At 37.1% G+C, this 27,522-nt stretch overlaps 1 protein-coding gene across 2 annotated transcripts in view; it reads left to right on the top strand.

Annotated features, from left to right (window-relative positions):
* The window catches only part of EXOC6B (exocyst complex component 6B), a 726,749-nt gene that overhangs the window by 89,539 nt on the left and 609,688 nt on the right, over window positions 1–27,522 (top strand). For both annotated transcript variants that reach the window (XM_069583682.1, XM_069583683.1), the window contains exons 3-5: window positions 10,785–10,832; window positions 12,760–12,850; window positions 12,961–13,006. In XM_069583682.1, the coding sequence (XP_069439783.1) occupies window positions 10,785–10,832; window positions 12,760–12,850; window positions 12,961–13,006 (185 nt within the window). The remainder of the gene's footprint in view (window positions 1–10,784; window positions 10,833–12,759; window positions 12,851–12,960; window positions 13,007–27,522) is intronic.

The following is a 27,522-nucleotide window of genomic DNA, read 5'->3' as shown; positions in this document are numbered from 1 at the left end:
TATTAGAGAGTTCTGACAAAATGTAGTCCTCTGGAGGAGAGAACAGCAAAGCACTCCAGTACTCCTGCTATGAGAACCCCATGAACTGTATAAAAAGGTAAAAAGATATGAAACCAAAAGATGAGCGCCCAAGGTCGGAAGGTGTCCAATATGCTACTGGGGAAGAGCAGAGGGCAATTTCTCATAGCTCCAGAAAGAATGAAGCAGCTGGGCCAAAGTGGAAAGATGCTCACTTGTGGATATGTCTGGTAATGAAAGTAAAATCTGATGCTATAAAGAACAGTATTGCAGAGGAAGCTGGAGTGTTAGGTCCATGAACCAAGGTAAATTGGATGTGATCAAGCAGGAGATGGCAAGAGTAAACATCAACATATTAGGAATCAGTGAACTAAAATGGACGAGAAAGGGAGAATTTAATTCAGATGACCATTATTATACCTACTACTGTGAGCAAGAATCCCTTAGAAGATATGGAGTAGCCCTCATAGTCAACAAAAGAGACTGAATGGCAGTACTTGGTTGCAACCTCAAAAACAGCAGAATGATCTTGGTTCATTTCTAAAGCAAACCATTCAACATCAAAGTAATCTTAAGTCTGTGCCCAGCCACCGATGCCAAAGAAGCTGAAGTTGATCAGTTCTGTGAAGACCTAGAAGACCTCCTAGAACAAACACCAAAAAACATGTCCTATTCATCATAGGGGATTGGAATGCAAAAGTAGGAAGTTAAGAGATACCTGTAGTAACAGGCAAGTTTGGCATTGGAGTACAAAATGAAGTAGGACAAAGGCTAGCAGAATTTTGCCAAGAGAATACACTGATGATAGCAAACACCCTTTTTCAACAACACAAAAGAAGACTTTACGCATGGATATCACCACATGATCAATACCAAAATCAGATTGATTGCGTTCATTGCAGCCAAAGATGGAGACACTCTGACGCTCTGTAGTCAGGAAAAACAAGACCTGGAACCGACTGTGGAACAGATCATCAAGTCCTTATAGCAAAATTCAGGCTTAACCTAAGGAAAGTGGGGAAACCACTAGGTCAGTCAGGTATGATCTAAATAAAATCCCCTATGATTATAGTTAAAGTTAAGTCACTTAGTTGTGTCCGACTCTTTGCGACCCCATGGACTGTAGCCCACCAGGCATTCTCCAGGCAAGAATACTGGAGTGGGTTGCCATTTCCTTCTCCAGGGGATCTTCCCGACTGAGGGATTGAACCCGGGTCTCCCGCATTGCAGGCAGACGCTTTAACCACTGAGCCACCAGGGAAGCCCCCTATGATTATAGGGAGGTTACAAGTAGATCTGGTAGATCTGGTAGACAGAGTTCCTGAAGAACTGTGGACAGAGCTTCCTAATATACAAGAGGTACTGGAAGGAGGCAAACTGGTTGTTTGAGGAGGTTTTACAAATGGCTGAGGAAAGAAGAGAAGCTTAAGGCGAGGAAGAAAGGGAAAGGTATAACCAACTGAATGCAGAGTTCCAGAGAATAGCAGGGAGAGACAGGAAGGCCTTATTCAATGAACATTGAAGAGAAACAGAAGAAAACAACAGAAGGGAAAAGACTAGAGGTCTCTTGAAGAAACTAGCAATATCACAGGAAAATTTCAATGCAAAGATAGGCATTATAAAGGACAGAAACGGTTAAGACCTAGTAGAAGCAGAAGAGATCAAGAAGAGATGGCAGGAATACACAGAAGAACTGTACAAAAAAGGTCTTAATGACCCAGATAACACGATGGTGTAGTCTCTCACTCAGAGCCAGATATCCTGGAATGTGAAGTCAAGTGGGCCTTAGGAAGCACTGCTGCCAATAAAGCTAGTGGAGGTGATGGAATTCCCGCTGAGCTATTTAAAATCCTAAAAGGTGATGCTATTAAAGTGCTGCATTCAATATGTCAGCAAATTTGGAAATACCAGCAGTGGCCACAGGACTGGAAAAGGCCAATATTCATCCCAATTCCCAAGAAGGGCAGTACTAAAGAATGTTCAAATTACTGGACAGTTGCATTCACTTCCCATGCTAGTAAGGTTATGCTCAAAATCTTTCAAGCCAGGCTTCAGCAGTACTTGAATCAAGAACTTCTAGATGTCCAAGCTGGGTTTAGTAAAGGCAGAGAAACAGGGATCACATTGCCAACTAAATCACAGAGAAAGCAAGGGAATTCCAGAAAAAAACTTCTGTTTCTGATTCATTGACTGCTAAAGCCTTTGACTATGTGAATCATAGCAAACTGGAAAACTCTTAAAGATATGAGAATACCAGACCATCTTACCTGTCTCCTGAGAAACGTGTTTGTGAGTTGAGAAGCATCAGTTAGGACCTTATATGGAACAACTGACTGGTTCAGAATTGAGAAAGAGTGCGACAAGTCTGTATATTGTCACCCTGTTTATTTAACTTATATTCAGAACACATTATGTGAAATGTTGGGTTGGATGAGTTACAGGCTGGAATCAAAACTGCCAGGAGAAATATCAACAATCTCAGATATGCAGATGATACCACTTTAATGGTGGAAGGTGAAGAGGAACTAAAGAGCCTCTTGATGAAGGTGAAAGAGGAGAGTGAAGAAGCCAGCTTAAAACTCAATATTAAAAAAACGAAGATCATGGCATCTGACTCCATCACTTCATGGCAAATAGAAGTGGAAAACGTGGAAGCGGTGACAGATTTCCTCTTTCGGGCTTTAAAATCACTGCGGATGGTGACTGCAATCATGAAATTTGAAGACGATTGCTTCTTGGAAGGAAACTATGACAGTCCTAGACAGTGTGTTAAAAAGCAAAGACATCACTTTGCTGACAAAGGTCCATATAGTCAAGGCTATGGTCTTTCCAGTAGTCATGTACTGATGTGAGAGATGGACCATTAAGAAACCAGAGCACCAAAGAATTGATGCTTTCAAGCTGTGGTGCTGGAGAAGACTCTTGAGAGTCCCTTGGACCACAAGGAGATCGAACTAGTCAGTCCTAAAGGAAATCAAGCCTGAATACTCATTGAAAGAACTGGTGTTAATGCCTGGGCCACCTGATGCTATCAGCAGACTCACTAAAAGAGACCTGATGCTGGGAAAGATTGAAGGCAGAAGGAGAAGAGGGCAACAGAGGATGAGATGGTTGGATGGCATCACCGATTCAGTGGACATGAACTTGCGTGAACTCTGAGAGATGGTGAGGGACAGGGAGGCCTGGCGTACTGCAGTTCATGGGGTCGTAAAGAGTTGGACATGACTTGATGACTGAACAACAACTGAAAACTGCAAACAGCAACAAATGAAAACATAGTTTTCATTTATTCTAAAGCTACAGGTGCACGTACAATGATGTGCATGTGATTTTTTTTTTTTGATGGCTAAAACTTTAAAATGTCCCTGAAAGTCATGTGCTAGAGGATTAGTAAAATAAAGCATGGTATATCCATTTAAAAGAATAAGAAACTACATTACTGCAGAAGGATATCTGATATGAGAACGTTTGCTTAATGTATAAAAACAGATTAAAAAATATGAACAATTCGGTTCTATTTAAAAAGTTATACTGAATTTTAGGGGACTGAAAAGCCTCAAGTGGACAGAAGTATCTGAAATATGTGAAAACAAAGATACGGAGCTTCTGCCAGGAGTTGTATGTGCTGTTTGTCCTCACTGAGCTTCCCAGCTTCCCATCCACCCTCACCTTGTGCTGTTCTTGATGCCTGTGTTCGAAAACCTCTCTCTCTTCCTCGGGTGCTTAGTTCATGATAGGCAAAGGGTGCTGTGTCTCTGGTTACTGAAGTAGTCATGTAGTGGAGTACTTGAATATTACCCATAATGTTCTCTGTTAACACATGGGAGACTGCCCTAGGGTCATCCTTTCAGCTTGTGTGAGGAGCCTGTGAAAATTCTTGAACTTTAGGAAAAAGTTTAGAAAATGGAAAAGGTTGAATATTACCTACTATCAGTATTATTTGAACATAGCAATGAAATTTCTGTGTTCTCTAGAATGCCAGTTATTTTTTTTTTTTTTGATTCACTGTGTGTGTGTGTGTGTGTGTGTGTGTGTGTGTGTGTAGGTATGTATAAATATAAACACATATCATATATTCTCTGAATCAAGAAGTAGCATTCTAGACAAGCAGAATATAGTAGCCTTTATTGAAATAAACATGGTATGTTTCTATATTTATTTATATCTTAATTATTTAAAATCCATCGAGGTTTTAAAAATTTTTTTAAAAAAATTCCTAAAGTATGGTAATGCTTTTCAGATGACTTGGAAAACATAGAACAAAGTTACATATAGTTCCAGTATATATTACAATTCTGTTTTAAGTAGATAATTTAAGATTTTTAATTGGAGTTTTAATATCAAACTTTCAGGAATTCATAGCATGAATAAGCAGAAAAGTAGAATACAGTAACCTGAAAAGCAGTATGAACCAATTCAACATAATTAAGACTTATACAGTTTTCACACAATAGCAGGATACAAATTCTATTCAAGTTCCCATAGACTGTAAAGCAGGAGACACTGAAACATATCCAGAGACATAAAATAGGGCTTCCTAGGTGGCTCGGTAAAGAATCTGCCAGCTAATGCAGGAGACACAGGAGACTCGGGTTGATCTCTGTGTTGGGATCAATCTCCTGGAGGAAGAAATGGCAACCTACTCCAGTATTCTTGTCTAGGAAGCCCATGGACAGAGGATCCTGATGGGCTACAGTCCCTAGGGTCCCAAAGAGTTGGACACGACTGAGCACACACGTGCAAATGCCAAAGAAAGTGAAAAAATTTCGTGGTCTTTAGGTATTGGAATCACACAGAATCTGTTCTCTTATCGCAGTTGAATTATGTTAGAAATCAATTCCAAAAGGTACTCGAAAATATCCCACAGATTTTCAAGTGTAATGTGACATTTACCAAGAGAGATCTTGACTTAGCCGTTGAAAGCCTCAATAAAGTTCAGTTCAGTTGCTCAGTTGCGTCTGACTTTTTGCGACCCCATGAATCGCAGCACGCCAGGTTTCCCTGTCCATCAACAACTCCCAGAGCTTACTCAAACTCATGTCCATTGAATCGGTGATGCCATCCAACCATCTCATTCTCTGTCGTCCCCTTCTCCTCCTGCCCTCAATTTTTCCCAGCATCAGGGTCTTTTCCAATGAGTCAGTTCTTCCCATCAGGTGGCCAAAGTATTGGATCTTCAGTTTGAGCATCAGTCGTTCCAGCGAATATTCAGGACTGGTTTCCTTTAGGATGGACTGGTTTGATCTTGCAGTCCAAGGGACTCTCAAGAGCCTTCTCCAACACCACAGTTCAAAAGCATCAATTCTTCAGCACTCAGCTTTCTTTATAGTCCAACTGTCACATCTGTACATGACTACTGGAAAAACCAAAGGTTTGACTAGATGGACCTTTGTTGGCAAAGTAATGTCTCTGCTTTTGAATATGCTGTCTAGGTTGGTCATACCTTTTCTTCTAAGGAGCAGGCGTCTGTTAGTTTCAATAAAGTTAAAAGACAGAAAAAACACAGAGGGTGACTGTAAAGAAGGAATCATTTAAGTGAGAAATTAATATGAAAATGAGAAATTAATATGAATGATGCTTAAAAAAAACATGTATTTGGAAATTAAATGTGCATGTGTAAGTGATGGATGTATCTAAGAAGCCATAACAAGGAAAATTAGAAAATGTTTATAATAGAATAAAAATAAAAGGAATAAAAATAAAAGGATAATTTATCAGATTTTGCTGCTCTGTGCAACTTCAATGTGGAATCTTGAATAAGTTATGAAAAAAAATAATGGACACGCATAAAATTTTGTGAAATTTGAATAAAATCTTTGCTTCAGTTAATAATACTGTATCACATGTTAATTTTCTGTTTTTTTTTTTTTTGTATCATACTATTTCTTTATATTCTCAGAATTGGACTGAAAATGTCAAGCCTCATTCAAATTGAGAAAAACATCACAAAGATAATAAACTTTATAGACTTTTAGCAGTAATACTAGATGCCAGAGTAAGTGGAACTATATCAAAATTTTGAGTGAATATAAGTTAGAAATCTAGGATTCCATTCATGCTTAAGCAAACAACTGGAACCAAAATGTCATAAATTTAAGCAAAAATTCATAAGTTTCTAAAATATATATATTATACATATTTCACTTTTTCTATTTCATGTTCAGTGCTTCCATTTTGTTTAAATGCTTTCCAGTTTCTCCCTCTTATTTTTTGTTGTTCTTTCTCAAGCCTTTTTTGAGTGCATTTAAATAAAATGGGAGCACTGATTATGAAATAGAAAAAGTGAAACAAACTAGATAAAAGTAAAAAGTCATACTGTAGTACAGTTATTTTTAAATAGGGCTGTTTATTAGACTCACATCTGAAGCTTTGTTAAAAAAAACAATTCCTTGGCATTTGTATTTTACAAAAAATTTCAAGATAATTCTAATATGTATCTGGATTTTAAAAAGTGATTGCAGGTTTTTCTATTAAATGGTAGTTTCAGTGATACAGAATTTATTATTTTCTGTTGACCGGTCATGATACAATGGTGTTAAAATGAATAATAGTTACATAATCACAGTAGTAAAAAATATTTTATCAGTTTTCATGATCAATAGCCAGATAAAAATAAAAGATAATTTACAATTGCAAGCTATAATGGCAACATGATTAACCTAACGATATAAAATACTTACATACAATTTGAGGGGTTAAATAGAGTGATGTGGTAATTGAAAGTGCATACTTCCAAATGGATGTGCATACTTCCAGGTGTTTTCATCTACCCAGCCAGTCTGTGTTTTTTGGTGGTGCATTTAATCCATTTACATTTAAGGTAACCATCGATATATATGATCCTATTGCTCTTTTCCAAATTGTTTTGAGTTTATTTTTTGTAGGTCTTTTCCTTCTCTTGTTTTTTCTCCTTAGAGGAGTCTCTTTCTCATTTTATATCCTGCTGTTCCCTTCTGCCTTGTTCCTTTTGCATTTTATATCATGCCATTCCCTTCTGATTTCTATTGAGAAATCAGCTGATAACCTTATGGGAATTCCTTTGTATGTCATTTTTCATTTTCCCCTTGTATTTAATTTTTGTTATTTTTATTGCTATGTGTCTTAGTGTGTTCCTCCTTGGGTTTACCCTGCCGGCGAGTCTCTGTTCTTCCTGGACTAGGTTGAATTTCTCCTTTTCCATGTTAGGAAAAATTTCAGCTGTTATCATTTTAGACATTTTCTCAGATGCTTCCTCTCTTCTCCTTTTGGGACCCTTATAATATGAATGTTGGTGTGTTTAATGTTGTCCCAGAGGTCTCTTTGACTGTCTTCATTTTTTTGTTGTTGTTGTTCTTTTTTCTGTATTCTGTTTTGTGGCAGTGAGAGCCACCATTCTGTCTTCTAGACCAATTTCCTCTTCTTCTGCCTGTTGTTCTGCTATTGATTCCTTCCACTGTATTGTTCATCTCTGTTTGTTCTTTAGTTATACTTGGTCTTTGGTGAACATTTCTTATATCTTCATTCTTTTTCCAAGATCTTGGATCATTTTCACTATCATTATTCTGAATTCTTTTTCTGGAAGGTGCTTATTTCCCCCCCTTTTAGTTGTCTTCCTGTGATTTTATCCTGTCCCTTCATCTGGGACACACTTGGCTGCATTTTCACTTTGATTAACTTTCTGTTATGTGGTTTTTCTTCTGGTGGTTGCAGGATTGGAGTTTTCCTTGCTTCTTCTGTCTGCTCCCTGGTGGATAAGGCTAAGAGGCTTGTGTAAGCTTCCTGATGGGAAGGACTGGTGGTGGGAAAAACTGGATCTTGCTCTGGTGGGCAGGGTTGTGCTTAGTAAAACTAATCTGGGGACTTCCCTGCTGGTCCAGTGGTTAACACTTCGCCTTCCAATGCACAGGGTGCAGGTTTGATCCCTCGTCGTGGAGCTAAGATCCCATATGCCCTATGGCCAAGAAACCAGATCATAAAAAGCAGAAGCAATATTGTAACAAATTTAATGAGGACTTAAATTAAGAAAAAAACAAGTAATCCAGTTGTCTGCTTATGGGTAGGGTATTGCACTCCCTCTTTGTTAGTTGTTTGGCCTGTGGCAACCCAGCCCTGGGGTCTATAGGTTCTATGGTAGGGTTAATGATAACCTCAAAGAAAGCTCACCAAGGGGCACCTCCCAGGACTACTGTTGCCAGTGCCTGTGGCCAGCCACTGTTGACCCATACCTCCATAGGAGACCCTCCAACACTAAGTAGGTCTGGTTCAGTCTCCTGTAGAGGGTCACTGCTCCTTTCCCGTGGGTCCTGGTGTGCTCAAGATTTTGTTTATGGCCCCCAAGTCGGTGTCTCTGTTTCCCAGAGTCCTGTGGAAGTCCTGTAATCAAATCCCACTGGCCTTCACAGTCAGATTCTAGGGGGATTTCTAGTCCCTTTGCTGGGTCCCCTGGCTGGGAAGCTTGATGTGGGGCTTGTATTATTGTTCTCCAGTTTGTGGGTGGCCCGCCCGGTGGGTATGGGATTTGATTTTATAATGATCACATTCCTTCTACTGTCTTGTTGCAGCTTCTCCTTTGTCTTTGGATGTAAGGTATCTTCTGTGGTCCGTTCCAGCATCCTCCTGTCAATGATTGTTCAACAGCTAGTTGTGATTTTGATGCTCTCACAGGAGGAGATGAACACATGTTCTTACACGCAGCCATCTTGAACCCCTAGATAGCTGTGTAGATGTCCTCTCATTGTTATGTTCAAATTGTATTAAAATAGTAATTATCTTTCTGTCAGAAGCTTTGATTAGGCTCCTGTGGGTGTTTAGAATTCTGATTTGCGTGAAATTGGTTTAGTGGGCCAGAATCAGTATTTTTAATAAAAATTGAAATAAAATGGAAAAGGGAACAATAAAATGTATTACATGCAGTAAGACAAAATTGTTTCTTGAAAACTTTGTTTCTCTCTATGTGTGTGTGTATTCCCTATACTTGCATACCAGGTTGCAATGTAAAATATATTTCTTACAATGAGTTTGAGGTTAAAAAAAAAGTTTCAGAAATATCTTTATAAAGTAAACAAGGCATTCTAGTAGAGAGTGTGATACTGAAATTAGTAGTATTTATGGAAGGTTGAATTTTATGAGATCTCCTGTTTACATGAAAAAAATCTAATCATTCTTAAATAATAATCACTCAGGGGCTGCCCACACCACTTTTATTCACATTGTTTAAAAGCTTTTTCTTATATTGAACTGATATTAATCCCATTTTTGAATAACATCCATTTATTGGTTTGAATAATAAGCTCTTCAGTCTCACTTATTCTAGACCAAGAATCAGCAACGTATGTCTTCCAGGCCAAATCCAGCTTGCCTCCTAATTTTGCAAATGAACATAGAAACATATTAGAACATAGAAACATCCATTCATTTATGTTTGTATATGGTTGCATTTTTGCTTCAGTGACAGTGCATGTGGTGATCTGCTCAGAAAATGATAGTCTAGGTATAGTGTATAGTTTTGGGCAAAATTTTCAAAGGTGTGTTCCTAAAAAACTGATTTCCTAAGATGATCCTCAGTGAAAGGATACGGCATAAAATAAGTTGGAAAACACTGTGTGATATCTCCTTAGGCATTTAGAGTACTATAGAATATTAAATGCTTCAGAAGTTCCCAGTAAACGAACCTTTTTAGTATTATTTCCCATATATATTATGTGTGTGTGTCTATGTTTGTGTGTATACAGAGTGCAGAGTATCTATTAATTAAAATTTGTTGGCATTCTGAGGGACATAATAGAAAATGCTGGGTTAAGGAAGTATCTTAGTAAGGAGAGATTTAGATTCCACCAATTTAGAATTGGTGGAAGTATAGGTAGCCTCTATTAAAGAAAGCTTTAGGAGTTAATATTGCTCATGTTTTGATAATGTTTAAGAAGGTGGGGAAGTTATTACTCTATAAACTTAATTTTTATATCTACTGATTCCTCAAGAGTGGCTACCAAAATGAGTTGTGCCAATTCACTTTAATTATGAATTCTATGTAAATTTAAAGCTTGTTTACCTGATTTTTTTACTATCTGATGGATAAATTAATTTAGAAAAGAGGGACTATGGAAATGTTAGGAGCTATCAAGAATTAATGATCCAAGAAATTAAGATAAAATGTTTTCTAAAATTAGATTATAAGTAGAAATATTCGACCTGAGTTTAGTTCAGTTCAGTTTAGTTGCTCCGTCCTGTCTGACTCTTTGCGACCACATGGACTGCGGCATGCCAGGCCTCCCTGTCCATCACCAACTCCCGGAGTTTACTCAAACTCCCTGAGTTAAACAGTTCAGTTTATGCTCAAGTAAGGTTCTTTGTCCCACTCCAGTGTTCTTGCCTGGAGAATCCCAGGAACGGGGGATCCTGGTGGGCTGCTGTTTATGGGGTCACACAAAATTGGACATGACTGAAGTGACTTAGCAGCAGCAAGGTTCTTTGTGTGTTATTTTTTCTATTATAGTTTTTCTTTCCATTTCAAATGAAAGTGTGATCTTTAGTTGTGTTATATTAGTTTGTACTATTGCAAACTGAACATATTTTTTAGTAATTTTTTTTTAATTGTTCAAAAAGTCATATAGATGTTGAGTAGAAAAGTTAATACAGTTTAATCCTAGGAGAATACAACTAAACAAAAATGTGGTGAAATATGGAAACAATCTGAATACTTACACTAAATCTTTGCATTTAAAATCTTCATCTTAATCAAACTATTGTCTAGGTATTTATTATAAGTTTAAATTGTCTTCTCTCCACAGAATCAAGTGACGGATACTAATAGAAAACTGCAACATGAGGGAAAGGAAGTAAGACCAGTTTACCTTTTGAAAAAATCTTCTCTGTTTCCTGTCATTCTCTTTGATGACTGTGTTCCTGATTTAGTGGTTTGAGACCATAAGCTACATGTTGGAAGAACTTGGACATTATCATTGCTTCTCATGTTTGTCTGAAGTAAATGAATATAATCACTAGAAAGCTTAATGAGAGTATGTAGCCTTCCTTAGTTGTATTTTTAAATGACTTGAGTAGTCATATGGCCAATGCTGTTTCCTCTGCCTAGAATCTTCTTTCTCCAGTGTTTATGCACTTCAGATATTTGCTGATATGTTACCTCCTAATGAGGCCTTTGGAGAAGGCAATGGCACCTCACTCCAATACTCTTGCCTGGAAAATCCCATGGACGGAGGAGCCTGGTAGGCTGCAGTCCATGGGGTCGCTAAGAGTCAGACACGACTGAGCGACTTCACTTTGACTTTTCACTTTCATGCATTGGAGAAGGAAATGGCAACCCACTCCAGTGTTCTTGCCTAGAGAATCCCAGGGACGGGGGAGCCTGGTGGGCTGCCGTCTATGGGGTTGCACAGAGTCAGACACGACTGAAGTGACTTAGCAGCAGCAGCAATGACGCCTTTACTAACCAACTTATTTAGAATTGCAGTCTCACTTTCACCTTTTGTTTTCTTTTTACCTTTCCTGCTTAATTTTTCTCCATTGCCCCTATCATGCTCTGATATTATATAGTTTTCCTTATATGTTTGTTTTTTTGGTCTCCTTCTAGTAGAAATTAAGCAAAGTCAGGATTTTTTTTTAAAATACACTGCCTATCCCCTCTACCTGCCTAAACAGTGACTGGCACAACATGAATATGCCATAAGTATTTGTTAAAAAAGTGAATCATTGATTCTATTAATTGATATATTCACCGTTTAAATCATAGTTTATAAGATCATTTGATGTCCATTTTCTCACTTAATCCTCATGGCCGACCTATGACAAAATTAGGACCAGTATTTTATTGACTAGGAAAATAAAACAGATGATTTACAAAAGTTTACATAGTAATTGATATGGCTGAGACTAATATCCAAGTTTTCTGACTTACAGTCAATTAATGTTGTCTGTATCATGTACCTTCCTTATTGCCTAATACTTATTTAATGTTTAATAATCTTTAAGATTAGCCTTTGATTGTCTTATCAGCAACTTAATCATGACCACTTCTCTCTCTCTTTTTTTTTGGGGGGGGAACATAGTATTTAAGTAGCTAACATTTTTAGGTATGGATATGGGATGAATTCTATAAGAGGCCATATAGGTTATTGCTTTTTAAAAGTTTGTCTCACATATTTTAAGTTTTTGCAAAGAGCACAGTTTCTTCTAGTTGTATTGTCTATCGCTTCAGATGGAAGACTTTTTAAAACTCTATGAGAAAATAAGTACTGCATAAGTACTTCACTAAACTGGAATTCTTGGAAAAGCCACAACTTCTAAGTGTGTGGTTTATTCTCTATTAAAATAGAGATTTAGTTAAAGATTATTTTCAAGATTCATTTGAAGCTGTATAAGAAGGACTGTTTTCCTCTAGGCATCTGGCACTGATGAAAGAAATATAGGATCTTCTTAGATTGATGAAATCATAAATCATGAAAAGTCTGAATAGGGTTTGGAGCAAATCTGCAAGTCTTTTCTTTTTTCCTGGATAGCCCCTGAATTTTAAGGTTTCATTTAACCTAGCCTTTCCTATTGTAGTGTGTATGCATCTTGGGGAGAAAGGGGGAAGCCATGCAGGGATGTTTTACTGGTTGAGAAAGGCAGTTCCTTAGTCCACTTGGAGGTCTTACTATGAAACTGTCTGGGATGTTCTGATGAATTGAACATAGGGTGGAAAATGTGACTGAAAGCTTTTTATTTACAGCTGTTGGCATAATTCAGTTTTTTTTCCCTCTTGGCAAGCTGGTGATAGCAATGGAAGAGCTGAAGCAGTGTCGGCTACAACAGAGAAATATTTCTGCCACTGTTGATAAATTAATGCTGTGTCTTCCAGGTGAGAAACTGGATATAGAGTAGAATTCTTGATGCAGTTTCTTTAGCTTTAATTAATCTTTCACTTTCTCTAAATTATTCTAATGTGCTCTTTTTCTCTTCTCTTTAAAGTTCTGGAGATGTATAGTAAACTGCGGGACCAGATGAAAACTAAAAGGTAAGTTTTTTTAAAATTGAATACTTTGTGTTATCTAAAATTTGTTATTTAGAATTCTTTTAAAAAGTCCATATTTAGAATAACCTTTCAAAAATAACTAAGTCCATAAGACATCTTCTCTAGCCTTTTGTGTATCTATTGATTCATCCTGAGAGTTATTATTTACATATGCTAGTGGTATGCTGATGTATTTTGTCATGTATTATGTTTAAGAAAAAATACTACACATAGTTTGATTTTTAGAAGACCCAGTTTTTTAGGGGAAAAGCATATAACTGTTTTAATGATAGTTAATTTCAGAAATATGCTTTGGTTTAGAAAAAATAATTACTGGTTCTGGAGGTTCTCCATTGAAACAGAACCAATAATGTGTATATCTGTGTGTGTGTGTGTGTGTGTGTGTGTGTGTGTGTGTGTGTGTGTGTGTAGAGAGAGAGAGAGAGAGAGATTGATTTTCTTTTTTTAGCAAATTGGTTCACATGATTATGGAGGCTGGCAACTCCAAAATCTGCCTAGTAGATTAGTAGGCTAGTTAGTGTCAGGGAAGAGTGAATACTATTGCCTGAGTCTGAAGACAGTCTGCTGGCCAAATTCCATCTTCCTCTGGGGAATTTAGTCTTTTTTCTATCAAGGCGTTTAACTGGTTTAATGAAGCCCACTCACATTATGCAGACTATTCTTCTTTACTCAAAGTCTACAGATTTAAGCACTGATAATCTTGTGTCAGCTTAAAGCTCAACATTCAGAAAACGAAGATCATGGCATCTGGTCCCATCACTTCATGGGAAATAGATGGGGAAACAGTGGAAACAGTGTCAGACTTTATTTTTTTGGGCTCCAAAATCACTGCAGATGGTGATTGCAGCCATGAAATTAAAAGACTCTGACTCCTTGGAAGAAAAGTTTTGACCAACCTAGATAGCACATTGAAGAGCAGAGACATTACTTTGCCAACAAAGTTCTGTCTAGTCAAGGCTATGGTTTTTCCAGTGGTCATGTATGAATGTGAGAGTTGGACTGTGAAGAAAGCTGAGCGCCAAAGAATTGATGCTTTTGAACTGTGGTGTTGGAGAAGAGTCTTGAGAGTCCCTTGGACTGCAAGGAGATCCAACCAGTCCATTTTGAAGGAGATCAGCCCTGGGATTTCTTTGGAAGGAATGATGCTAAAGCTGAAACTCCAGTACTTTGGCCACCTGATGCGAAGAGTTGACACATTGGAAAAGACTCTGATGCTGGGAGGGGTTGGGGCAGGAGGAGAAGGGGACGTCAGAGGATGAGATGGCTGGATGGCATCACCGACTCGATGGATGTGAATCTGAGTGAACTTCGGGAGTTGGTGATGGACAGGGAGGCCTGGTGTGCTGTGATTCATGGGGTCGCAAAAAACAAACTTCTGTGTCAACTTCTCTAAATTAACAAATAGTAACAATTCTGGTTTTAATTCATATATATGTATGTATATATAATTTGTGGCATATATAAACATATGTGATCAGAGAGAGGTAAAGATGTACATTTTAAGAAATTCAGGTAGATAGAACTCATCCCCTTCCTCAATCCTCTTCCTTTCCTTTCTCCTTTGAGGAAACCAGTATCATAAATCTGGTATTTCCTTCTAGTCCATGTTTTTAATGTCCAAAAATCATATTGTATTTTAAAAAGCATTTACATGAATAGTTCTGGTCTTTGTTTTTTTGAGATTCATTCATTCATTCAATAAAAATGAATTGAGTACCTACTCTGTTGCTAGGCATTGCTTTTAGTGTTGGGGATATAGCTCTGAAAAAAATAGACAATAATATCTGCAATCATGGGCTAACATACTAGTGGAGAGCTTTTTAAAACTTATGTATAGAGATCTAGTTCGCTTATTTTAATTGCTTGATAGTAGTTCATTATATGGACAATCTGCATTTTTCCTCTTAGTTCAAGTGCTTGTCATAAGTACTATTGACCAGTATTTCCAGTTCAACCTTTTTCTGGTGCATAAAGTAGAATTATATTTTGGGGGCTCCCTTAAGCTATATCAACACCACATACAGAGTTGCCCTCCTGTATGGTATCCTCCTTAATCTGCTTGGGCTCTAATACCCAATGTTATGCTTCTGTGCTGCCTGAATGCCCTTCTCATTCCTGTTTGGCCCTGACACAGCTGCCTTCCTATACATACAGTCTTACCACACTAGGTCCCTCGTATCCCATCCCTCTTACCCCTTATCCACCAGTACATGAATGCTCTGATTTATTTGGATCTTCTTTAACTGTTTTCTGCTTTTTTAGTGAACAAGTCATATATATCTTATATCATATTTATCCCTAATTATTTTATATTTTTTGATGCCTATTTTCAATGTTGTTACTTTTTAAGTTTTAATTTTCAGTAATTTATTACTAGTATACTATTAAATTTGTGTATTTATCTTTTATTCTGCAATCTTATTAAATCATATACTAATTCTAGGAGCTTTTTTGAATTTTCTATGTAGCTGATTATCTTATCTGCAAATAAAAATAGGTATATTTTTTTCTTTCCAATTGGGATGCTTTCTTTTTTGGTTTGGTTTCCTTGTCTTGCTGAACTAGTTAGAGCCTCTGAAAGTGAAGTGAAGGTGAAGTTGCTCAGTCATGTCTGACTCTTTGCGACCCCATGGACTATACTGTCTGTGAAATTCTCTAGGCCAGAATACTGGAGTGGGTTGCTGTTGCTGTCTCCAGGGGATCTTCCCAGCCCAGGGATAGAACCCAGGTCTCCTGCATTGCAGGCAGATTCTTTACCGTCTGAGCCACAAGGGAAGCTGGTTAGAGCCTCTGCTGCTGCTGCTGCTGCTGCTAAGTCACTTCAGTCGTGTCCGACTCTGTGCGACCCCATAGATGGCAGCCTACCAGGCTCCCCAGTCCCTGGGATAAGGCTAGATATCTTTGTCCTGTTCCTGATCTTAGAGGGAATGCATTTAACCATTAAATCATATATTAGGTGTAATTTTTGGTACATGTAATTTATAAGGTTGAAGAAGTTTGCTTTTATTTCTAGTTCTTGAAACTTTCTATTAGGAATGAATATTGGTTTTGTCAAATGCTTTTTCTATGTAAATGAGATGATCATCATGCGTGCTAAGTTGCTTCAGTTGTGTCTGACTCTTTGCGACCCTGTGGACTGTAGCCCACCAGGCTTCTTTGTCCATGAGGATTCTCCAGGCAAGAATACTGGAGTTGGTTGCCATGCCCTCCTCCAAGGGGATCTTCCCAGCCCAAGGATAGAACCTGCATTGGCGCCAGCATTGGCAGGCAGGTTCTTTACCACTAGTGCCAGGTGATCATACGTTTCTTAAAAAATGCTTTTAGTTTCTTAATATGATGATTTATATTGAATATTAAATGTTAAACTTGCATTCATGGAATAAATCCCACTTGGTCATGATATACTGTCCTTTTTAATGTGATGTGGTATTTGATTTGCTAAAATTTTGTTAAGGATTTTTATATCTGTGTTCATGAGAAATGTTTATCTGTGGTTTCCTTTTTGTGTTATATCTTTTTGGAATCAGATTCATGCTAGCCTTGTGAATAACTTGGAAATTTTCCTGTCTTTGATTTTCTGGAAGAATTTGTATAGTATTAATAATTATTTTCCTTAAACATTAATACTTGGTAGAATCTACCATTGAAACCACTTGACCCAGGAGATTTGCATGTTTTTGGTAAGAAAGTTGTTAACTACAGATTTAATGTAAAAATAAATACATGGCTGTTTGCATTTTGTGTTTCTTGAGAAAATTTTGTTTATTTGTATCTTTCAAGTAATTTGTCCATGTTATCCAAATTGTTGAATTCATTGACAAAAATTGTTAATTGTATTACTGTATTATTTTAACATGTAGAATCTATAGTGATACTTTTTCTTTGATTACTTATGTTGATGATTTGTCATTTCTGTCTGTCTCTCATTATTTTGGCTAGTTGTTTGTCAATTTTATTTATTTTTTGAAGATAGCATCTTTAGGTTTTATTGTTTTTTTTTCCCTTATTTTTCTGTTTTACTGATTTTTGATATGAGGAGAAGGGGACAACAGAGGATGAGATGGCTGGGTGGCATTACCGACTCAATGGACATGAGTTTAGGTAAACTCCAGGCGTTGGTGATGGACAGGGAGGTCTGGTGTGCTGCAGTCCATAGGGTCACAAAGAATCAGACACGACTGAGCGACTGAACTGAACTATTTCCTTTCTCCTATTTAATTGGGATCTAATTTGCTCTTTTTTGGGGGTTGAAGTATAATTGATTTGCAATGTATTAGTTTTAAGTGCACAGCAAAATGATTCAGTCATACACACACACGCACACACGCACATGCCTGGCTTGCTGCAGTCCATGGGGTTGCCAAGAGTAGGACACGACTGGGCGACTAAATAGCAACTCTCTCTATATCTACCTGTCTATCTCACATCTTCTTTATCCATTCATCTGTTGATGGACACTTGGGTTGCTTCTGTATCTTGGCTGTTGTAAATAATTTGTTCTTTTTTCTAGCTTTTTCAGGTGGAAGCCCAGGGCATTGATTTTGGTTCTGTTTTCTAATGTAGCTAGTTAAAGCTATACATTTCTCTTTAACAGTGCTTTAACTGAATCTTACATGTTTTATAATGTTGCAGTTTTTTTTTTACATTTATTTAAAATATTTTCTAATTTCTGTTGTGATTTTAAAAATTTATTTCACAGACTATTTAGAAGTTCACTGGTTAATTTCTAAATATTAGGGGATTTTCCTGATGTATCAAAATTGATTTATATTTTAGTTCATTGTGTTCATAAATGTAAAATGTATGATTTCAATCTTTTATATTTTTTGAGACTTGTTTTATGGCCCAGTTTTATGGTCTGTTTTGGTGAAAATGACATATACACTTTAAAATAATATATATTGTTATTGAGAAGAGCATCTCTAAGTATCATTTAGACGTACTGGTTGATAGCACTGTGCAGCTTTTCTACATCCTGATGATTTTGTATTTGTTATTTGCTGACAGGGGAGTGTTGAAATTACCTATTATGATTGGACTTACATATATGTTCTTTTTATTCTTTCAGTTTTTTCAGTGTATATTTTGAGGTTCTCTTATTGGTTGCATACACATTAAGCATTTTTTTATCTTCTTTATAAGGACCCATTTATTATTATGGAAAGTTCTTCTTCATCCCTGGTAATATTTTTTTCTGAAATGTATGTTGTTTGGTATTAATATAGTCAGCCACTGCTGCTATCTTTTTGCTTAATTTTTACATTGCCTATTTTTAATATACATTTTTCTAAAATATTTTTAACAGCCTCACTGAGACATAGTTCATATACTTTTCACTTCATTTATTTAAAACATACAGTTCAGTGGCTTTTAGTGTATTCAGGGTTGTATGACCATCATCACAGTCAATTGTAGAATGTTTTTATTCTTCACAAAAGAAACTCTGAGCCCCTTGGCCATCAGTGTTCAATTTTTTCCTGTCCCCTGCCTCCCTTGCCAGCTACTGGGAATCACTGGTCTGTTTTCTGTTTCTTCATATTTACTTATTCTGGACATTTCATATAAATGGAATCATATAACATATGATTTTTTGTGATTGGCTTCTTTCATTTAACATAATGTTTCCCAGGTTAATCCATGCTGTACCATATATCAGTACTTTATTTCTTTTTGTTGCTGAATATTCCATTGCATGGATGTACCACACTTTATTTATCCATTCATTAGTGGATGAGCATTTGGGTTGTTTAAGTTTTAGGGTTTTACAATAATGCTTCTGTGCATTTTTGCTTACAATTTGTTGTGTGGAAATATGTTTTCATTTCATTTCTCTTGGCTTTCTTGGAATGAAATTTTGCTGGATCATGGTAATTCTGTGTAACTATTCAAGGAACTGCCAGATTTTTCTCCAAAGCAGCTGTGCCATTTTGCCTTACCCCCAGCAGCATATGAGGATTTGATTTTCTATACATTCTACCAAGACTTATAATTGTCTTTTGATTATGGCTATCTTGGTGAGTGTGAAATGGTATCATATTGTTTACCTTCATTTTTGAAATCTATCTTTGATGGATATATAATTCTAAGTTTATAGATTCATTTGTTCTTGAGATATCTTTTTTTTTGTCTTCTGGCTTATATAATTTCTGAGGAAAAAGTATATGAACAGCTTTTTTTGGTCACTCTCCTTATTGTGTCTTTTCTCCAGCTATTTTAAGACTTTTGTCTATAAAATTTGTTCTCAGCAATTTGATTTTGATGTGCTTTTGTATAAATATGTATGTATGCATTCATGTATGTGTGTATTTATCCTGCTTGTGGTTTAGTTTCTTGGTTTTGCAAGTTTATGATTTTCATAAAATCTGAAAGATGTTCGGATACTATTTTTCTAAATATTATTTTTGGTCCCATTTCCATCCTCAATCTGAGATTTCAGTTTTATCTATGTTGGACAACTTCACAAAATCCCATAGGTAATTTGAGGATCTTCTTTTTTTCCAATCTTTTTTCTCTGTACTTTATATGGGATAGGTTTTATTGCTGTGCTCTTTTTCATTGTCAAATCTTTTAATTTCATCCAGTGAAATTTTCATTTCAGATGATGTATTTTTCATCTTTAGGAGTTCCATTTGGTTTTTTATATTTATTTGTTATTTTACATCTTTTTTTTTTTCAGTTTGTACTCTGGGATAATCAATTTTTTTTTTTGCTTTTTTTTTTTTAAATTTTAAAATCTTTAATTCTTACATGCGTTCCCAAACATGACCCCCCCTCCCACCGCCCTCCCCACAACATCTCTCTGGGTCATCCCCATGCACCAGCCCCAAGCATGCTGCACCCTACGTCAGACATGGACTGGCGATTCAATTCTTACATGATAGTATACATGTTAGAATTCCCATTCTCCCAAATCATCCCACCCTCTCCCTCTCCCTCTGAGTCCAAAAGTCCGTTATACACATCTGTGTCTTTTTTCCTGTCTTGCATACAGGGTCGTCATTGCCATCTTCCTAAATTCCATATATATGTGTTAGTATACTGTATTGGTGTTTTTCTTTCTGGCTTACTTCACTCTGTATAATCGGCTCCAGTTTCATCCATCTCATCAGAACTGATTCAAATGAATTCTTTTTAACGGCTGAGTAATACTCCATTGTGTATATGTACCACAGCTTTCTTATCCATTCATCTGCTGATGGACATCTAGGTTGTTTCCATGTCCTGGCTATTATAAACAGTGCTGCGATGAACATTGGGGTACATGTGTCTCTTTCAATTCTGGTTTCCTCGGTGTGTATGCCCAGAAGTGGGATTGCTGGGTCATAAGGTAGTTCTATTTGCAATTTTTTAAGGAATCTCCACACTGTTCTCCATAGTGGCTGTACTAGTTTGCATTCCCACCAACAGTGTAGGAGGGTTCCCTTTTCTCCACACCCTCTCCAGCATTTATTGCTTGCAGATTTTTGGATCGCAGCCATTCTGACTGGTGTGAAGTGGTACCTCATTGTGGTTTTGATTTGCATTTCTCTAATAATGAGTGATGTTGAGCATCTTTTCATGTGTTTGTTTTAAAAATACATGTTACAGTGCTCTAATTTCTCTGTTTATGTACTTCTTTGCTAGTGCTGTCATTTTTGGTATTTTGGATTTCTCTGAAGATTGTTTTTCCTAATTATAGGTCAATTTTTTATTCTTTTCATGTCTTGTAAGTTTTGATTAGATAATGGCCATTATATTATGTTGCCGAGTATTTGAATTTTGGGAGACTTTTCTTTCTTACAGGATATTGGTTTTTGTTTTGGCAAATAGTTTAGTTGTTTGCAGATCCATCTGAATCCCAGTCTCATCAGACCCCATTTTTAAGCTCAGCTAACTTTTCCTTTTGGGGCTTCCCTGGTGGCTCAGCTGAAAAAGAATCCGCCTGCAATGTGGGAGAACTGGGTTTGATCCCTGGGTTGGGAAGGTCCTCTGGAGAAGGGAAAGGCAATTCACTCCAGTATTCAGGCCTGGAGAATTCCATGGACTGTATAGTCCATGGGATCGCGAAGAGTTGGACATGACTGAAAGATTAAGCACAACTTTTTATTACAGGGGTTGCTTGGAGTAGTATTCATCTTCTTTGAAAAACTCTGAAATCCCAAGGGCTCTGCACTTGGGCTCTTCAGAGTTCAAATGTTTTCTCTGCTTTGTCTGAGCTCCTTGGAGTATTTATCTTACATCTCCCTTCTGTCTGTCTCTCCTTCCTTGTTCTTCCTGTCTTTCGTTCCCTTCCTTTTTTTTCCTTCCCTCCCTTTTTTATTCCTGTTCGTGCAGAATTTTACTTTTGCTATGCCTGGCCTAGTACTCAGCAAAGGCTCAAGGGAACTCTTGTATAAATTTCTGCACTTCTTTCTGCATTGCTTCGCTTTTTTGAGGAAATTCTGCACAACCTTAAGGTGTATCATTATTCCTGAACTGCATCTCTGAAGCTAACTATGCTAAGTTGTTGGGCTCTGTTTGAGTTTTCTCTGACTGTGTCCATGATCTAGAAATCACATTCAGGTAACTATTAAATTCACCTTGTTTGTTTTCCTTTTTTCAGAGACCACAGTTTTGTGTTATTTGATGTTCACAGTCTGAAAGCAGTTGTTTTATGAATTTTAGCTAGTTCCCAGGTGGTGTTAGTGGTGAAGAACCCTCCTGCCAATGCAGGAGGCATAAGAGGCATGAGTTTAATTCTTAGATAGGAAAGATCTCCTGAAGAAGGGCATGGAAGCCCACTTTAGTGCTCTTACCTGCAGAATCCCACGGCAGAGAAGCCTGGTGGGCTACATTCCATAGGATTGCAAAGAGTTGGACATGACTGAAGTGACTTAGCACACACGTAGCTGGTATTTTACTTCTTAAGAGCAGAAATGTGTTCTCTTCCTTGTTATTCCTTCATGACTAGAAGCTTAGTTACTTTTTTTAAAGCTGTAAATACTGATTATAATACTAGGTTTTGTGCTCCCTGAGGAAAGCCATCTGACCATCTTTCTATCATTAGCTCATAGAAGGAATTAAGTATTTTTTATTAATGATCTTTAATTAGGAAAGACAACAGTGTTTTCTGTGGTGAAAGCTTTTATTTCATATTCTTATCATACTCTGAATTAAAATTCTCATGGGTAGTTGTGATCCACTTTACAAGATCACTTATTAGAAATTTAACACCTGTCATTTTGAAAGAGTGCCATGTGCTGTGCTGTGCTTAGTTGCTCAGTTGTGTCTGACTCTTTGAGACCCCATGGACCATAGACCACCAGGCTCCTCTATCCATGGGGATTCTCCAGGCAAGAATACTGCAGTGGGTTGCCATGCCCTCCTCCAGGGGATCTTCCCAACCCAGGGATCGAACCCAGGTCTCCTGCACTGCAGGTGGATTCTTTACTGTCTGAGCTACCGTGGAAGCCCAAGAATGCTGGAGTGGGTAGCCTATCCCTTCTCCAAGGGATCCTCCCAACTCAGGAGTAGAACCACGGTCTCCTGAATTGCAGGCAGATTCTTTACCAACTGAGCTACCCGGGAGGCCTGAAAGAGTTCCATACTATGGCAAAAAAGTACCAAAATTTCATTTGCCTATAATCAACATTCCTCTTTTTAGAATAGCATTCAATCATGTCTAAGTTATTCTGACCTTAAGTTATCCAGTTTTTAGAATTATTTTGACTTCATTTCGTGCCTCATTTTTAAAACAATTTTTTGCTTTTATTTCATTTACCTTCTTTCTGCTCACATTTCTACTGGGGAATCTGCATAAAGTGGGGAGAAGGGGAGAACTAGCACACATGCAAATGAAACTTAGGAATTGGCTTTTGATTCCATTTTAGTAATGTTTAGAGGTTGTCAAAAGTAATGTCAAAGTTGTGTTCTAGATTTCCATGGCCCCTGGAAATAGAATTTTATTCTTTTGTTGTCTGGTATAGAGGAGTTTAATTGGAGGATCATGGAAATTTGAATGAATGCTATTGATCTATTATTGATGAAATATGAATATGTTAGGGAAAGGACAATGGAGAAATAAAGTAATATTCTTTATTGCCAGAAATCACTGGATTTTATACTAATTAGCCTTGAAAAATGTGGCGTTATTTGACAGACCAGATGTTTCCAGCATATAGCCATGTGTCTCATCAGTGAATGTGCCTGTGTCCGCAGGCAACATTGTTAGATTTTTCTCATTCTGTAAACAGTGTTCCAAAATATAACTAGACCCTAAAGTGTGTTTATCTTTTGGCTTAATTTCTGAGTTTATATCCATTCTAAAGTTTCTCTCTAGAGGAAATGCATTTTATTGCACATAGCTCTTCATACCTAATTGTAGTATAAACACCATTATGTTTACACTAAACCATGTAAATTGTACTGTTTTTGAGTCTGTAACATTTTGATAAAAGCAACCATTTCAGGTTAAGCTATATTTGTAGTTTTATTTCTAAATTTAGGGGAAATAAATTTCTTCCCTTCATTTATTTGGATTAAAATTTTGATTTTTGGAACACAGGAAGGGAAAACATAAACAAAGAAAACAAGTAAATCCAACCTCTAGACTTTAGTGTTTGTGGTATTAAGTGCATTGGAGTAAAAAGAGTTTAAATATCTACCATGAAATTCATTCTTAAAACCTAAAGTAGAACTAGAAGTCTTTCATTTAAAGGATCAGAACTAAGTTTTTCCTCAGTTCAGTTCAGTCGCTTAGTCATGTCCAACTCTTTGCGACCTCATGGACTGCAGCACGCCAGACTTCCTTGTCCGTTACCAACTCCTGGAGCTTGCTCAAACTCATGTCCATCAAGTCGGTGATGCCATCCAACCATCTCATCCTCTGTCGTCCCCTTCTCCTCCTGCCTTCAGTCTTTCCCAGCATCAGGGTCTTTTCTAATGAGTCAGTTCTTCGCATCAGGTGGCCAAAGTATTGGAGCTTCAGCTTCAGCATTAGTCTTTCAAATGAATATTCAGGACTGATTTCCTTTAGGATTGACTGGCTTGATCTCCTAGTAGCCCAAGGGTTTTTCCTGTACCAAGTATATTTTGGGAAATGCGGAAATTAAAAACATGAAGAAGAAATTTATTACCTTTAAGGTTTCTATCCGAAGGAAAGGAAAAATCACAGTTAACATTTTTGTATGTATTTTCCTAGTCATTTTCTATGTACTTGTTTGTGTGTGGGCTTATATTTAGTATATGTAGCCATACATAGATACATATACTTAATTTACACATATATATGTATTTGTAATTTTGAAAAACATGATTATACTTATAAGTTCTATTTTTTGAATTAACTTTCATTCGACAATATTATGAACATTTTGCTATTTTATTATTCTTTGGATATACATATATACTACATGGATATATCATAATCTGTTTAACCAATTCCTTGTTAATAGAATTCTAGTTTAGTATTTTATTTGCAAATATGAATAACTATAATTCAAGAGGCTTATACATATTTTTGTGCATCTAATTTTTTTTTGGGGGGGGAAGAAATGCAACTGTTTAGAATATGTGTTTGGTAATATTTTTCACTGAAAACTTGTATCAGTAATATAAATTTGTTTACCAGTAGGCTGTGAATTCTCATTTATTGAAACTTCTGATAATAATATCCATTACCCATCTGACACAATCATATTTTTGACTTTGATGTCTTCATATCAGTCCAACTTCTTTTTTCAGGTTTGCCTTTTGGGGTGCTCTTGTGACTTTTCTTTTGCTCATTGCTTTAAAAAAAACCCTCAAATTTATATGTTGTAAATAATCTGTACTAGGTTGTTGTTTCTTCTTTATTCTTATTATGCTCTTTTTATATATACTTATTTGTTTTTGCTTAGTCAGCTGTATCAATCTTAGTTTTGTTTGTTCTCTTATGCTAATAGAAGCTTTCCTACCTAACAGGTAAATCTTGTCCCTATAATTATTATAAAATGTCCTTCTATGTTTCTAGCAATATTTGTTGTATATTAATATAGCCATTCAAACACTTTTATGTTTACATTTTGGGTATATATTATTGTAGCTTTTACTTTAACCTGTTTGTATCTGTGACTCTAAAGTGGGTTTCTTGTAGGCAACATATAGTTGGATCTGCTTTTTAAATCTGGTTTTGATTAGCGAGCTTATTAGTCCATTTGCCTTTAATATAATTATTAATATGGTTGGGTTTTATGCTCTATTTTTCATGTCTCTTTTGTTCTTATTTATCTTTTACCCCTTTGTTGTATTAAATATTTTGTAGTATACTATTTTAATTCTTCCATAAATTTTTGTGAAAAATTTATATATTTATTTATTTAGACTGTGCTGGGTCTTCGTTGCTGTGCACAGCCTTTGCTGAGCACAGCTGTGGCGAGTGGGGGCTACTCCTCATTGTGGTGCGTGGGCTTCTCACTGCAGTCGCTTCTCTTATGGTGTACAGGCTTAGCAGTTGTGGCACACAAGCTTAGTTGCTCCAATGCATGTGGAATCTTCCTGGACCAGGGACAGAACATGTGTCCCCTGCACTTGGAGGCAGAGTCTTAACCGCTGGACCACCAGGGAAGCACTGTAAATTTTTTAACAGCATATTTTTTGAGTTGCTTGTTTTTTTAGAGGTTACTCTATGGAGTATAATCTGCTTCTTTATTTGTCATATATTTTTTTAATATTCAGAAGATATTTATTGTTTCCTGTGTTCTTCTTTCTTTTTTTTCCTGTGAATTTATGTTACTACTTGCTATCATTTCCTTTCTGACTTTCGTTAGTATTTCTTGTAAGGAAGATCTGTTAACAAGGAATTCTCTCAGTCTTTGTTTTTCTGGGAATATATTTCATTCATTTTTAAAGGCTAGTCATCAGCTAATGATTGGTCCTGGGTGCTCTAAGAAACTTGAGCCGATGAAAGTATCTACCCTTTGTCAGTGGATTTGTTTGTGGATTAGGGACTACATTAAAAATTCAGGCGGTTTTTAGCTTTGCTGAGCTTTTATATCCTCCTAGGTGCAAGCCTGAAGCTTACTAGTCAGCCAGGGCTGTGTGTGGTACTTAGGCCCTTTTAGGTGTTACCTGTGTTTGTGCACAGCCTCTGGGTCAGCTAGGGATATGCAGAGAGCTATCAGGTTATTCGTATTGCTGAAGCCTGGCTCGGAGAATTTTGAGCATTACTTTACTAGCGTGTGAGATGAGTGCAATTGTGCAGTAGTTTGAGCATTCTTTGGCATTGCCTTTCTTTGGGATTGGAATGAAATCTGACCTTTTCCAGTCTTGTGGCCACTGCTGAGTTTTTCAAATGTGCTGACATATTGAGTGCAGCACTTTCATAGCATCGTCTTTTAGGATTTGAAGTAGCTCCACTGGAATTCCATCACCTCCACTAGCTTTGTTCATACTGATGCTTCCTAAGGCCCCCTTGACTTTACATTCCAGGATGTCTGGCACTAGGTGAGTGATCACACCATCATGATTATCAGGGTCAAAATTCTCTAAGCCAGGCTTCAGCAATACGTGAACTGTGAATTTCCAGATATTCAAGCTGGTTTTAGAAAAGGCAGAGGAACCAGAGATCAAATTGCCAACATCCGCTGGATTGTTGAAAAAGCAAGAGAGTTCCAGAAAAACATGTATATCTGCTTTATTGACTATGCCAAAGCCTTTGACTATGTAGATCACAATAAACTGTGGAAAATTTTGAAAGAGATGGGAATACCAGACCACCTGACCTGCCTCTTGAGAAACCTGTATGCAGATCAGGAAGCAACAGTTAGAACTGGATATGGAACAACAAACCGGTTCCAAATAGGAAAAGGGGTACATCAAAGCTGTATATTGTTACCCTGCTTATTTAACTTATATGCAGAATACCTCATGAGAAACGCTGGGCTGAAAGAAGCACAAGCTGGAATCAAGATTGCTGGGAGAAATATCAGTAACCTCAGATATGCAGATGACACCACCCTTATGGCAGAAAGTGAAGAAGAACTAAAGAGCCTCTTGATGAAAGTGAAAGAAGAAAATGAAAAGTTGACTTAAAGCTCAACATTCGGAAAACTAAGATCATGGCATCCGGTCCTGTCACTTCATGGCAAATAGATGGGAAAACAGTGGCTGACTTTATTTTTGGGGCTCTAAAATCACTGCAGATGATGATTGCAGCCATGAAATTAAAAGACTCTTACTCCTTGGAAGGAAAGTTATGACCAACCTAGATAGCATATTGAAAAGCAGAGACATTACTTTGTCAACAAACGTCTGTCTAGTCAAGGCTATGGTTTTTCCAGTGGTCATGTATGAATGTGAGAGTTGGACTATAAAGAAAGCTGAGCACCAAAGAATTGATGCTTTTGAACTGTGGTGTTGGAGAAGACTCTTGAGAGTCCCTTGGACTGCAAGGAGATCGCACCAGTCCATCCTAAAGGAGATCAGTCCTGGGTGTTCATTGGAAGGGCTGATGTTGAAGCTGAAGCTCCAATACTTTGGCCACCTGATGCGAAGAGCTGACT

This window comes from Ovis canadensis, chromosome 3 (assembly GCF_042477335.2).
Source record: "Ovis canadensis isolate MfBH-ARS-UI-01 breed Bighorn chromosome 3, ARS-UI_OviCan_v2, whole genome shotgun sequence".
NCBI classification, from domain to species: Eukaryota; Metazoa; Chordata; class Mammalia; order Artiodactyla; family Bovidae; genus Ovis; species Ovis canadensis.
This window is presented reverse-complemented; position numbering and strand designations above follow the sequence as displayed.